This window comes from Guillardia theta (assembly GCF_000315625.1).
Source record: "Guillardia theta CCMP2712 unplaced genomic scaffold GUITHscaffold_15, whole genome shotgun sequence".
NCBI classification, from domain to species: Eukaryota; class Cryptophyceae; order Pyrenomonadales; family Geminigeraceae; genus Guillardia; species Guillardia theta.
The window spans coordinates 699,848-713,424 of NW_005434659.1; the positions used below are offsets into that span (position 1 = coordinate 699,848).

The 13,577-nt window shown below is 54.8% G+C and overlaps 5 protein-coding genes across 5 annotated transcripts; 3 read left to right on the top strand and 2 right to left on the bottom strand.

Annotated features, from left to right (window-relative positions):
• Nucleotides 1-736: 736 nt before the first annotated feature.
• Nucleotides 737-1,084, top strand: GUITHDRAFT_104096 (hypothetical protein; the record flags this gene model as incomplete). The annotated part of the gene is made up of 2 exons (XM_005837209.1): nt 737-758; nt 792-1,084. 2 exons carry the CDS (start codon nt 737-739, stop codon nt 1,082-1,084), a joined length of 315 nt encoding a protein of 104 aa, XP_005837266.1.
• A 1,305-nt stretch (nt 1,085-2,389) lies between these two features.
• GUITHDRAFT_62362 (hypothetical protein) lies at nt 2,390-2,980 on the bottom strand (the record flags this gene model as incomplete). The annotated part of the gene is made up of 2 exons (XM_005837210.1): nt 2,390-2,510; nt 2,562-2,980. Coding segments are annotated over 2 exons (540 nt in total), but the record flags the coding sequence as incomplete, so codon positions are not given.
• Nucleotides 2,981-4,160: 1,180 nt separating this feature from the next.
• On the top strand, nt 4,161-5,430 carry GUITHDRAFT_67111 (hypothetical protein; the record flags this gene model as incomplete). Its single annotated transcript, XM_005837211.1, has 8 exons — nt 4,161-4,255; nt 4,300-4,395; nt 4,450-4,546; nt 4,590-4,643; nt 4,734-4,835; nt 4,887-4,942; nt 5,071-5,161; nt 5,356-5,430. Coding segments are annotated over 8 exons (666 nt in total), but the record flags the coding sequence as incomplete, so codon positions are not given.
• Nucleotides 5,431-5,800: 370 nt separating this feature from the next.
• Nucleotides 5,801-6,848, bottom strand: GUITHDRAFT_151271 (hypothetical protein). Its single transcript, XM_005837212.1, has 9 exons — nt 6,794-6,848; nt 6,701-6,749; nt 6,594-6,642; nt 6,488-6,531; nt 6,376-6,441; nt 6,262-6,330; nt 6,153-6,208; nt 6,032-6,104; nt 5,801-5,986 (listed from the first exon to the last, which is right to left on the bottom strand). Exons 7-9 carry the CDS (start codon nt 6,167-6,169, stop codon nt 5,885-5,887), a joined length of 192 nt encoding a protein of 63 aa, XP_005837269.1. The 5' UTR covers nt 6,170-6,208; nt 6,262-6,330; nt 6,376-6,441; nt 6,488-6,531; nt 6,594-6,642; nt 6,701-6,749; nt 6,794-6,848; the 3' UTR covers nt 5,801-5,884.
• Nucleotides 6,849-9,791: 2,943 nt separating this feature from the next.
• GUITHDRAFT_135445 (hypothetical protein) lies at nt 9,792-11,170 on the top strand (the record flags this gene model as incomplete). Its single annotated transcript, XM_005837213.1, has 3 exons — nt 9,792-10,901; nt 10,996-11,027; nt 11,161-11,170. The coding sequence occupies 3 exons, from the start codon at nt 9,792-9,794 to the stop codon at nt 11,168-11,170; spliced, it is 1,152 nt and encodes a 383-aa protein (XP_005837270.1).
• Nucleotides 11,171-13,577: the final 2,407 nt, after the last annotated feature.

A 13,577-nucleotide genomic window follows, 5' to 3' on the forward strand; every position in this document is an offset into this window, starting at 1 on the left:
CCCAAGCAAGCCCTCCATCCCGACCCCGGCGTACTTGCTGCGCCTTCTCCATCCTCGCCCTCCTCATCCTCCTCCTCCTCCTCCTCCTCCTCCTCCTCCTCCTCCTCCTCCTCCTTCAATCTCAGCAGTAGCAGCTGCTGCTGCTGCGATTCAATCTCTCAACTGGTTGACTCGCTTCTATCGACTGTCCTGGTCATCCCGCGTCTCATCCTCATTTACTCACCAAGTGCGCTGCCTCCTTGGAGCAGAGAAGAAGTGACTTTGAGAAATGAGCCTGCTGCCTCTCAGCCTCCTCCACACCTCCGCCCCGCCCCCGCCCACTTCCTCTCCCTCCTCTCGATTTCCTCTCCTTGTCCTGTTCCATCCCCCTCCTCTCTTGTCTCCCTCCTTCTCTCCTCACCAGGAGTTGCGCGCGGATCGCTCTCGAACACGTTCTCGTCTCCTTCCTCCATCGCCTGGGCAAACTCGTAGAGATCATCCAAGGACACAACTCGATGCTCGTCCACATCCAAGGGGACCTGCCGGGCTCAGTCAACTTTGCTTCATATCAGGCGCTCCCTCCCTCCCTCCCTCACTCACTCACTCACTCACTCACTCACTCACTCACTACTCCTTTCCCTCTCGAATCGCTTCTGACACTGAGCTCCCACGCTCCTCGCTCCCTCTTGCTCTGTTTACCCGCGAGCTGACAGTCACCCGAGGAAGGCGGATATTTCCTGCGACTGCTGCGGTGGCCATGGCGAGCACATCGCTGGCCTGTGCAGAAGATGAGGAGGGGTGACTGAGAAAAGTGGAGGACGAGGACGAGGACGAGGACGAGGAGGACGAGGACGAGGACGAGGACGAGGACGAGGACGAGGAGGACGAGGACGAGGACGAGGACGAGGAGGACGAGGACGAGGACGAGGACGAGGAGGACGAGGACGAGGACGAGGAGGACGAGGACGAGGACGAGGAGGACGAGGACGAGGACGAGGACGAGGAAGAGGAAGAGGACGAGGACGAGGACGAGGAAGAGGATCAAGAAGACAGGAATCTTACGCTGCCTTTCTCCCTCCAATCAATAACAAGAGGTTGTGTGTGACGATCCGGCTGGAAAAGTTTCACAGTCTCGGACGCTCCTCTGGTCAGATTCACCTGCAGGAGGAGGAGGAGGAGATTCTTGAAAAGCTCCTCATCCAGCTGCTCAATCATCCTCCGCGCTTTTTCGCAGACTTTGACTCCTTCCTCTTCAATCCGCCGCATGCACAGGGAGGGAGGCGCAAAGAGAAAGACGAGCACGTCGGCTCCTGGGTATTCGCCTTCCACTCCGTCCAAGCTCAGCTCCGAAGGGAGGATCGCGTGTCGTGCGTTTGCTCGAAGGAAGGCTGAGGAGGAGAAGGTGGAGGAGTCGACGACGAAAGATCGACCATGAGACTGAAAGTCTCGTACAAGCTGAGCGGAAAGCCTGACAGAGCCGTCACAGCCAGGAGAGATGACAAGGAAGCAAGAGGAGGTAGTGGTGAGAAGGGGAGGGAGGAAGGGAGGAAGGGAGGAAGGGAGGAAGGGAGGAAGGGAGGGAGGGAGGGAGGGAGTGAAAACGGGAAGGGGGCACAAGGAGTAGGGAGGTGGGGTCCGACTAAGAGAGAGGACAGTGAGCAGGAGGGAGTTAGTGACCGGGAGGCTTGGATGGCAGCGATCTGCAGAGGACAAGTAAGAGAGGAGGGGAGGAAAGAGCAGAGCAACTAACGCTTGCTGACATCGCGTACTTGCTGTAATCTTGAAGGAAGCTAGAGGTCAACCAACTTGGAACGGAGCAGCAGGGAGGGGGCAGCGTCGTCGGTGCGGCCTGCAGGCATCGCAGGAGCTGATCGGAGAGGAGGGAAGTGCCAACTCCGAAGTTTCCTTCCAAGCTCAGGTGAAGCCCATGATGTTTGCCGGGCTGAACATCTTGGAACGCTGACTGTTGCCGGGGGTATGAAACATCGACGTTGCTGCAATCAGCCAGGCGCGAAATCATCGTCATCATGTTGCCCATCCTCTCCCCTGCTCGTGACCTGCCGTCGACAGTACCCTCTTCCACCCTCTCCCATTCTTCCACAAGCCTTGCCGCCTCCTCCAAGATCCCTTGCGCTGCCTCCTTCCCTGACAGCTGCCTCGCTCCCCCTGACGTATCTCGCAACGTGCTCCTGGCTCCACTCTGTGACATGTCTTCCTCCCAATGTATCGCTGCCTCGTCGGACGACTTCGACGAGCTTGCCCGCTCCTTCTTCACAGCCATGGCAACTCCATCCGCTGTCATGCTCGTCAAGTGTGCGCTCGATGGACGGCGGAAAGAAGAGGAGATGAAAGAAGGGGAGCAGCAGCAGCAGCAGCAGCAGCAGCAGCAGCAGCAGCAGCAGGAGGGCATCTCACCAATGGGGTCTAGGATGAAGCTGACACGAGGGTCCCTTGCCATCTTGTCATTGAGCAGGATAATAGATCTCGTCTCTTCATCCACCGCATCCGCCTCCCCCACCACACGCCCTGACCTGCAGACGCGTCAGCCCGACTCCCTCCCCTTCCCCTCCTCTTCCGAGGACCATAGAGCATCGTCAAGCAGCACAACCCCACCCTCTCGGAGGAGGAGGAGGGCGGCCTCGTAGTACTCGTCGTAACTCTCCTTGTCTGCGTCGATGAAGATTGCATCAAACCCTCCCTCTCCGTCTCTGATCATTCTCTCCATCTCTGCAAGACCCGGCCCCAACCGCAGCTCTATCCTCTCCTGCAGCCCTGCTCTCCCCCACGCTTCTCGAGCTATCGACGTGTACTTCTCGCTCACGTCCAGACAGACCAGTTTGCCGTCAGCTGGGAGGGAGCTGGCAATGCAGGTGCTGCTGTAGCCCGTGAACGTTCCGACTTCCAGCACAAACCTTGCTCGTATGGCTCGCATCATGCTCTTCAGCCACTGCCCCTGCTCCGGGTAGACCTGCATCGAAGCTTCTTCCGCACTGAGCGTCTTCACCGTATGTGAGCGAATCCACCGCAGGGTGTCGTCTTCGGAGAGCAGAGCTTGCTGCCGCAGATACTCGGCGGTTCCGTCCTTGCAGACGCTGGGAAGACAGACTTCAAGGATCGGACTAGCAAAATTTCGTAGACCTTGGTTTGTACACGCTCTGGAACTCGTTGGCAATCATGTCCCATCCATCGCTGCTATCAAAGACCATCTCATGCAAGGAAGAGAAGTCCAAGTCTGCTTGTAAGCAAGGTCATCGCCGCAAACATGCGTTGATGGAGGGCAGAGAATACTCACCTTCAGGTTGCAATTGCGCTTTGAGGTTACTGTTAAGCTGCCTTGCCTCGCGCCCTGACGCCACTTTGAATGCAGGAAGACGAGGAGGAGTTCGAGTGATCGATCTCTTTGGAAGAGATCTGATCCAACTTTGATGATGGCTGAACGATAACGCCGATCCTTGAGCAAACCCTCCTTGTTCAATTCATCAGTACTCACCTTCAATCCAGACCCTTCCCTCTCGTCTCCCTCCTCTCATTTCCTCTCATTTCCTCCTCTCCTCTCCTCTCCTCTCGTCTTCTTCCTCTCTTCTCTTCTCAACTTCTCCTCTCAACTTCTCCTCTCTTCGCTTCTCACCTGCATGCGCGAGACAACTCACGCACAACAACTTCGCTAGCATGGCCGCCATGGCGATAAGTCCCAACTCATCTCCCTCATTCACCCCGGCCCGGCCGGAACCCACTGGGAACCCACTAGGGAACCACCGGGCACTGGAAGGTGAAATCATCCCCCTCAGTCTCAACCCTTATATCGTCAATGCACAAGGTCCTCCGAAGGATTCCATGGTAAGGACAGGAGCAAGGGGAGGGAGGGAGGGAGGGAGGGAGGGAACGAGGATAAGCAGGGCAGGTAGGTTCAGGAGGACAAGGTAAGTCAGGACAATGAATAGGATGTGCTCGACGAGAGATCCCGTGGATTGCCAGATGAAGAGAAAGAGCCTGTACTGATGCTGTAGGGCAGGACTCGCTGTAGAAGCCTCGTGCGAGGCTTCACCAGCAGGACTAGACCTGCTCAGGCGCTCGCAGGCTGGGGGTCCGTAGGCCTTGTAGGAGTTTTTGCAGGGGGGCTCGGAGGGTTTGCGCTCAGTCAGCCGTCCAAGGAGTCGGACGAGCTGCCCCAGGGCTCGCAGGTCTTGTCGGGGAAGGAAGACTTGTACGGGGGGGTTCTGGTAGAGACCAGCAGCATGTCCAAGGATCCCGCGAGCTTCAGTGAGCAGCTCTCGAGGTCCGTCCATGGCTGCCCGGAGCAGTGTAACGCAGGGCCAGCAGGTCCCTGGAGTCCTGGAGGAGGGAGAAGAAGAAGGGGATCTGGATCACGATCGCCCCCGACATGGCCGCGCACATCCCCGTCGCTGTCGAGCAAGGGTGAAGCTCCCTTGACGAGATGGTCATCCCAGTCACGCGACTCTGACTTGACAGGTTCCACTTCCATCATGCGAGCAAGGACAAGGGAGTCACCATGTACACATGGCTGTCAGAGGCTATATGTAACATCCCCAACAACGCATCCCACTACGTGACCGTCTCCTCCTCTTCCTCCTCCTCTCTGACGAGCGCAGGTGGGTGTCGGTGTGGCGGTCATGGACGATCAGGACAGGATCCTCGTTGTGCAGGTGGGAACGCAGGCAGCCCTATTCGGATACTGAGCTAGCGAGTAGGAGAAGTTTGGTCCTGCTGCAAGGCGAGGGAAGGACTTCTGGAAGGCAAGTGCAGCATGCGAAGTCCTGCAGGTTGTCAAGTTCGCTCAGGTGCCAACGGGCCTGGTGGAGAGTGGAGAAGACATTGCTGAGGCAGCTGAACGAGAGGTGAAGGAGAAGATCTAGCATCCGCCGGTGGATCTTCTCATGTCCGCCCAGGTCTTTGAGGAGACAGGAATCAGAGTTCACTTCGAGGGAGTCCTCGCCTTCCGGCAGTGAGTGGGAGCGGAGGAGAGCGGAGGAGGGTGTGGAGGCTGCAGTGCTGATCGTTGTCCATTCTTTCCAGGCAACACGGTGCTGGCATCGAGGTAGAGAGAGGTTTTGACTCGTGTGTGGAGCTGAGTTGGCTGCAGAAAAAGACAGACCTGTTTTTTTTGTGCAAAGGAAGGCCTCTCAACTCCAACATCGTCCCTCAGGCAACAAGTCACACTGAAGTCCTGTCTTGTTGAGATTGGGATGGCAGGACAATGAGATTGCGCGGGTAATGCAGCCTGAAGGGTGTTGGGGGTGGAACGCTTGCGGAAGAGGAGGAAAAGGAGTGGAGTGGAGTGGACGAGGAGATGAGAGGACGAGCACGAGGAGTAGAGGACGAGAGGGAGGAGGAGGACATGAGTAGACTTTCTTTCAGGCGGAATGGATGCCCATCCAAGAGTTTCTCAGCAAGCCGATGACGCCCGAGGGGTCAGGTACCTGCAGCAGCTGAGAAAGTTGCGAGTCCTAAGATTTCCCTTTCAGCCTACTGGTTTCTCAACAGATTGGCCGCCGAGTCTTTCCTTCAGGGTAGAGGGTAAGAACAGCTCAACGACTGATCCTGTCTAACTTGATCTGCCAGTGATCTTCCAGGCATCCGCCTACCTCGCAGGTGCTCCTTCACTGCACCATCTCTCCCCCTGATCTGCCTCAAGTCCCGTGCTGTTCGTTCCGGCCAAGATGCCCATCGGCTTTCGTCCAGGTCTTCACTTCCGCTCGCTCCGCTCCCTTTCCCCCTCACTGCAGGAGCAGGTCACAACTTCATCTACGCCGACGGCTCCTGCCATCTCCCTTCGGCTGGACAGAGCAAACTTTGAGGAGCTCGGCAATACATACTTTATTCATGCAACTCCTTGACACACGGAAAAACAAGATGAAACATCATTCATAGTCATGGTACTCTGCGATCAATAAGTGACGCGGGTGTTACCAATGGAGCCATTGCTGTACTGTTCGTACACCGAGTAGCTGTAGTTGTTTGTCCTGATTCCACTCTCTCCGGGCATGACCTGCCATCGTGTGAACAGAAGCGAACGTGAAAGAGCGATACATACGTGCGAGGCTGCTTGATAATTTGAATAGTTGAGGACTGGAGGGCATATACGTTGGAGGGTAACATTGAAAATTCTGCAGTCCTCGCGTCAGAGCAACATGGTTGATGACTTGAGATCTTACTCGTCTCCTCTCATCATCTGCAAAGTACAGTAGGTGTCCACAGGTCCAACAGTGAGCTGAAGGCAAAGATTCAGTTCAATGGAGGGCGGCAAGTAAGAAACGGCGATACATGTTTGATGACGTCAAGCTCTATGTTATGGACAGCCTGCTGGTCGACTGCTACAAGGATATCGCCAACCTGACAGGTTCGGTTTCAGACAAGTTCCAAATTGCAATGTCATACCTGGAAACTCCCGCTTTTCTCGGCTGCAAACCCAGGAATAATCTCATGAACCACCACGTCTCTTGACTATTCAGCAGTTCAGTCAACTAGCAAACGTTGCCCTGTGAGTTACATTGCTTGATCGCTCCAGAGCAAGACCAAGTCCAACCATCTTTCCTGAAATTCATGTTTTTAGAATCTGAAAATCATATTGCAACCTCGCAAAAGAACGATTGTACCCGTAGGTTTCTTCTCTATTTCCTTATACACAACCCTCTCAACAGGAACCTGGAGAAAAAGTCCCTTGTCAGGAAAATTCGCAGAACAGAGCACAGATTGAAGTTCACCTTCTGATAAACAACTTTTTCTCTTTTTCTCTCTTCATCCAGCAACAACTGCACAGACATGAATGAACAGTGAACCAAGGCATTCTTGAAACCTGGAGATGTTGTACTTGGAGCAGAAGATCATCGTACTTCTGTCTATCTACGTAGAGATCCCAATTTGGCTGGATAAGGGAGAAATCGTCAGGATGCAAGCTATGCCATGACATCAACGACTTGCCTCGATCTTAACCTCATTGGTGATGACCTTCTCAACGATCTTTTCCTCGATGACAGGAACCTGAGATCATACGCATAAGGATCTGAACAGACACTGGGCAGAAAAGCCTCGCCTCTTTCTCTTTGATAAAGACTCGGTCAACTGGAACCTCAATAGCTTCCTGCTGCACTTGCACTACGACCCGCTCAACTTCAACTGGAACCTATCGAGCCTCAGAATCAGCAGGACAAAATTGACGTAGCATTCACTCAGATACCTCCTTGACGACGATCTTCTCGACAGGCACTTCAACGAACTCTTTCACGATCCTCTCCACCGGGACCTGCTTGTTGTTAAACTGACATAAGGTCAACTGGAAGCCTCCAATCACCTGAACTTCTTCCTTGACAATTTTCTGTACTGGTACCTCGACCTGATACGTAGAATGATCGAGAAGCGAATGCAAGAAAGGTCTTCACATCTTGTCTGATGATCTTCTCAACAGGAACTTCGTTGACAATTTCTCTCTCAATGACTCTCTCGACCACTCTTTCGACTGGAACCTGAAATCTGCTCATGAATACAACACAATCTGCTTCCAATGATAGCTACCTCAATTTCCTTCAATACAATCTTTTCGATCGGAACCTTCAAACAAACATGTCTTTGAGTTCTCAATTTGACAGGGAATGTGAGTCATACTTCCACTTCTTTCACAACAATCTTCTCAATTGGCACAGCTGAATATTAAATGTCAGCGGAGAGTCTGTTAGACGCTTACTTGAAATTCACCAATCTCCTTGTGCACTATCTGAATGTCAAAACAATCACTTGCGCAACTGTGAAAACAAGGAAATCAAGCAATTGTTACTCACCTTCTCAATTGGAACTTCAATGAAACGATCAACAGGCTTCTCTACCTCAACCTGATCATTCCAGGTGAAAAGTACAAAAATGTGAAGAAGGTGCTGATACGATTTTTTCGATAATCTTGGGCGATTGAGGAGGTGGTGGTGATGGCATATCTACAATCTGAACCGGATGCATCTCAACCGGGTGCATCTCAACAACTTGTACTGGCCGAGTGTATTGCTGAATGATCGGCAGCCCACTTGTCTGCAGCCATATCAACTTGGCAGTACCCCAACCACAAACTCAGGAAACCTGACTGTAGCTAGTGACAGGCATGCTGCTTGATGTGTATACAGTCTGAATTTGACCGAATCCCTGCATACTTGACCCAGTCTTGACGAGATCTGCTGCAACATATCCTGAACTAGACGCCCTTGTTGAGTAGGAAGAGCTGACACCGTTCATGCTCCGATTCTGGGGAGGCAAAAGTAAGTATCATCAACATCTTGAGCTAGGTAGGAGCATCGTGGAGCAATCAAAGCTGATGAATGAATCTCAGTTTCAAGCATGTTGCAAAACATGACAACTTCGATCATCGTGCCATCAACATCCCTCAGCTAGAAAAAGCAAAGTACAAGCATCGGTTCTTCCCGGGGAGAAAGAGCATGCTAGTGAGACGTCAAGTGCGCATGACATTGAACACGCAGGACCAGGAGTTGAGGAGGAGATGGCGGTCTTCTGCTCTCGGAGCTTCTCCACAGGTTCGAGACGTCGATGTCTCTTCCGTCCTCCATGCTCATAGCCATCAGGAGCCTTCGATCCTCTGTTCCTACCAGCACCACCCCTCCATGCACCACCCACCTCTGAATCACCCCACCCCTGTTAACTAGGACCTTTGTGTCCTTGTTACCTCCGAGGGTAACCAACTCCCCCTTTTGGATGACAACCCACCATATGAGATTAGGCGTGATATCAGTCTATTGATGGGGTACTTGACACTACCACCCGGTGACTCTGTGAATTGTAACTTGGTTCGGATCTTGCAACATCTGACCACCCCTCATTGACGAAATACCAGGGGTACTCCCGATGGTACCTCCCTACTACTACACGGGTTTTCCAGAGAACGGAGGGGTGGATCTAGGGTGGGTAGGTAGAAAGGGGTGGGTGTTGGTCAGTTCATTTTTGGTCAGGCACATACGTGGGTGGGGGTGGGATCAGAGGGGGTTGTGCCAAGTGCAAAAGGGGGTGGGTCACAGCACTCGGGTGGCATGAAGTGACCTCCTTGCACCCCCCCCACCGTACTGATATCGCCGGGCCCTAAGGGGTACCGTGACCGATGATGCTAACGCCCGGCCGCCCAGTACCGGTCATTTTAACCTACTGACAGTAGTAAAAGGGACCGGTACTGGTACTAGACTTGATGGTGCCATCACCGACCCGAGACAGGTCGGCCGACTGGGGCAGGCCCACTGACTGACTCGCCGATCGCCCCGGGCGCCGCCGGGGCCGTCCTGACACCATCGGACCGACCGTGGTCCGATCGACCCTACCACTGTTGCATTACGGCGTACCGTCGGCCACGCGCAAGTCACTAAGAAAAGACAACCGTGGCAACCGGCTTTTAGGTTCGCCTAACGCGAAAGCGAAATCCAATTTTCCTGGAACTAGTTGAACGTGAACTTAGTATCCTGCCCAGTCGGACGGACACGGTCGCCGCCGGGGGCCGGGCCGCCGGGCCCAGTGATCCATTTCCGATTTGAGTCACCTAGCGGCTTTCATTCCGAGTTCAAGATGGGGTGGGGTAGGTAGTACCACCCACCTATTCCTGGGTCTTAGCCAGGGTCCAGATCCCCTACCGCCTCGTTCGGATCACGGTCTTGATCTGCCTCCCCTCCTGCTCTCTTCCCCCTCCCACTTCACTGGTACTTCCCCTCCCTCCCTCCCCCTCCCTGCCTCCCTCCTCTCTCCCCGCCAGGACTCCTCTGCTCTTTCCTCCGCCACCTTTCATCTCTTGGTGCTGGCGGGGTTAGGAGGGTACGATGACGGCAATGGCACTGGAAAGCCCGCAGCTTCAAGAGGAATTGCTGCGGTTAAGGCATGAAAATGAATCCATGAGGAGACGTTTGACCTCTCTCCTTGTGCCCCCCTCTGGTCCTCCTCCTGTGAACCACGAGATTCATCTGAATGACGCACGTAAGGAACTCCAAGGGTTTGAACGGGCGATGGTGGTGAAAGCAGAGGAGAACGAGGGGTTGAAAAGGCTGGTGGAGGAGGGAAACAGGCAGAACGAGGTGATGAAGAGACAGCTGGAGGAAGCGAAAAGGATGCAGGTTGAAAAGGATGGTGAGCTGCTGGATTTGCGTGCCAAGGTAGCAGAGCACGGGAGTTTGATCTCAAGGAACGATTTCCTGGAGCGCACAGCGACGAACATGCAGCGAAAGATTGAAGAGCTGGAGGGACACGAAGGGACTGCACGGTCAGAGACGGAGAGGTTGAAGAGGGAGCTGGGAGCAGCCGCGCAAGAGATCAAGGATCTGAGGCAGTTCACTGTCAGGGTAAAAGAACTGCAGGACAGCTACGAGAGGGTTTCGAAAGAGCTCGTGGAAGCCAAGGCTTCCTTATTAGCAGCTTCGTCGAGGAATGAAACCCTCGCAAAGGCCCTGGGGCAGTTGGAGAGCAGGAGGAGAGTCCTCGAAGACGAATATGAGCACGCCAAGCAGCGACTAGCTGAGCAGGACGCTGCTTTGATGCAGGCGAGAGAAGCAGCAGGTCGAAGCCAGAGGCTAGCGGAGCGAGTGGAGAAGTTGGAAGAAGCACTGAGGGACAGGGAGACCTCTGAAGCTCATATGAAGCAAGTGATCGCAAGCATGCGGCAAGAATGTCAGCAGCATGCGCAAACCCGGCAAGAGCTTGAGAGGAACCTGAGCCAAGCAAAACAAAGACTGGAAGATCAGGATGCAAGGACCAGAAAAGTGCAAGAGGAAAGAGATCTGGTGAGGAAGGATGCAGAAAACTGGCGTCTGCAAACAGAAGCTGCAAGGAGGGAGAATGAAAGCGTTGTCCATGAACGCAGCAAACTTCAAGATTATGTTGCAAAGCTGTCGGACAAAATGGAGAAACTTGTTGAAGATGCTCATAATCGCGAGAAGGTGCTGTTGTTCTGTTGTGCCTCTATTTGCTTGATTCGTCACACGAACAAGCAAAGGAGGTGCAACACCTCCCCACGTTCTAAACTTTCTTCAGGTCAGTGAGCACTCCAACACCATCATAGCAAGGTTACGAGAAGACAACGATGGGCTGAGATCAGAGCTACTTCATGCAAGGACAATGATTGATCAACTTGAGGAGGAAAAGAATCTGCTGATGGAGGACGTGTCCTCAAAGCTGGCAGAGAACAACAGCTCGCAGGATGCCGTGAAGCATTTGTCGGAGCGAGTTTCAGAGCAGGCGACGATTATCCGTGACAAGTCAAAGTTGATCTCAGAGCAGCAGGAGGAGCTCGAGAAGCTGCAGGAGACGGTGAGGAAGAAGAAAGACGCAGAGAAGGCACTGGCAGAGGTGGAGCAGAAGCTGACCATCGCCACGGCCACGTTGAGCGCCAAGGATGCTGTGCTGATGGAGAAGGAGGAGGAGCTGATGTTGCTGCGAGACTCGTCGAGCCAGCAAGGGCTGAAGGAGGAGCTGATAGAGACGAAAGCTGCAAACGAGGCGCTGAAGGGGGAGGTGAGGCATCTCTCCAGCATGCTGGTGGATTTGGAGGAGAGGAGCTTGATGGACAGGGAGAAGCTCAAGGACCTCAAGGAGGAAAGTCAGAGCAAGGAGCGTATGCTGGTGCAGGAGCAGGCAGAGCTGCAAGCTACGATCTCTACGTTGAAAGAGGAGGTGGCGAACCTCGAGCAGGAGGTGGAGGTGAAGGAGGAGATCAACAACCGCTCGAGGTCCGTCATTGAGATCCAGAAGGAGAGGATACGCGAGCTCGAGCAGTCGATGGAGGAGAAGTCGGAGGTGGACAAGGAGGTGGACAAGAGCCTTACCAGTGCTGAGGACGAGATCTCCTCCCTCCGCTCCGAGGTTCAAACTCTTACCCAGCACAACACGGCGCTCGCTCGAGCACTCAAGAATGCTCGGGAGAGCCTGGAGGACGAGGACAGAGACGCGCTAAGGAAGCAGCTCAGCGTCGCCATGGAGCGAGGACGAGAGATTCAGCGGGAGAAGGACGAGGCCCTCCAGGTTCATCTCGCCCCCAGCAGGGTTGTCTTTGCGTGCTGAGCAGGTTGAGCAGGTCGCCTCAAGCACCATGACGGCATGTCAGACCTACAGGAGGAGGCTGCTGGAGACGCAGACGAGGAGCATCCGCCACCTCATCGGCATGAGCGACTTTCTGGTGCTGCAAGAGGCGATCGCGAGGTGGAGCAAGGTGAGAGGATCGTTTCTTACCCAGCTGCCGGTCCACCTGACGATGTCCTGCGGCAGATGGCGGAGATGATCAAGACGGAGCGAGTGCTGCAGGAAACGGGGACGGGGTAGCGAGAGATTCATGCATTGAAGATGAAACGTCCGAGCGAGCAGACTGTGTCCTGTAGAGCTTCGTCGTCGTCCGCCAGTTCCAAGGCCAGCATGTAGCGCTGCAGAGCTTCGGCAAGCTCCTTCCTCCCTTCTGCCTCCTTCCCTTCCTCCACGTGCCTGTTGTACCTCCGAGTCTCCTCCACCGTTAGCTCTGCGCGCGTCCTGGTCCATACCAAGGAGGGTGAAGGAGAGGGGCGGGAAGGCACAGGGCTCTCCGCTGCTGCTCCTCCCTCCTCGCCTTCGTCCTCAGCGCTCGTGGGGTCAGCCTGCGGTTCGCAAGGGCTGTCGCTCTCGCTAAGCTCCTCCTCTCCTCCTCCTCCTCCTTGCTCGTCTTCGCTTTCAGATCTCTTCGGTGACGAGTCATGCACAAAGCTCTCATCTTCAGCTCCTCTCGAGCCATCAGCAACATCCTTAGCAGGTGCTACAGCTGGAGCTGGAGCTGGAGCTGGAGCTGGAGCTGGCTCGTACTCATCGCTGATCCTGTATCGGTCAAGGAAGTCTTCGTGCTCCCTCGCTCTGCTGACTGTCGGCCCCCTCACCTTTTCCTTCTCCTGCTTGGGCTTCTTCAGGTTGATCTTCCTCGGAACCGAGGAGAAGGCGCCGTGTTGGGAGGAGGAGGAGGAGGAGTCATCGGGCCCCTCGGTAGGAGGAAGGAGCTTGGAGAAGAGCAGGTGGTAGTCGCTGACTCCTCGCACCATCGCCCCCCCGCACCTCTCGAGGAAGACGCGATGCTGCTCATGCTCGCACTGCTCCCGCTGCTCGCCGTGCAGCTCTTCGAGCTCCCTGTGTGTTTCAGAGCTCTGCATGTTGCCGATGGCGAAGAGAGCACGGAGCTGCTGCTTGCTGAAGTAGCGGAGCTGGTTCTCCTGCTGCATCACCACCTTGTTGAGGCCCCTCTTGAAGATCTGGTTCCGCAGGATCTTCTCCTCCACGGTCCCGCAGGTGACCAGCCGGTAGACCTGAGACGTCACCGTAAGGAGACGAGCAGCTGCTGCAGGAAGAGCGTGCGGGGGATCGGGAGAAGTCTCTCGGGGGCGGGGGGGGCGGGGAGATATGTCAAGTATGAAATCAAGAGGAGGAAAGCGGGAGGGGGGGGGGGGGGGGGGGAAGGGGAGAAAGGGCCGGGAAAAGGGACGAACAGGTGAACCTGGAGGCAGAGACAGAGCAGGTTGATCTGAACTCCCTCTCCATCAGCTTCGAACTGCAGGCTCTGAAAGTCCCTGGATCATATCTAGAGGAGTACTACGGGGTGGATCTAC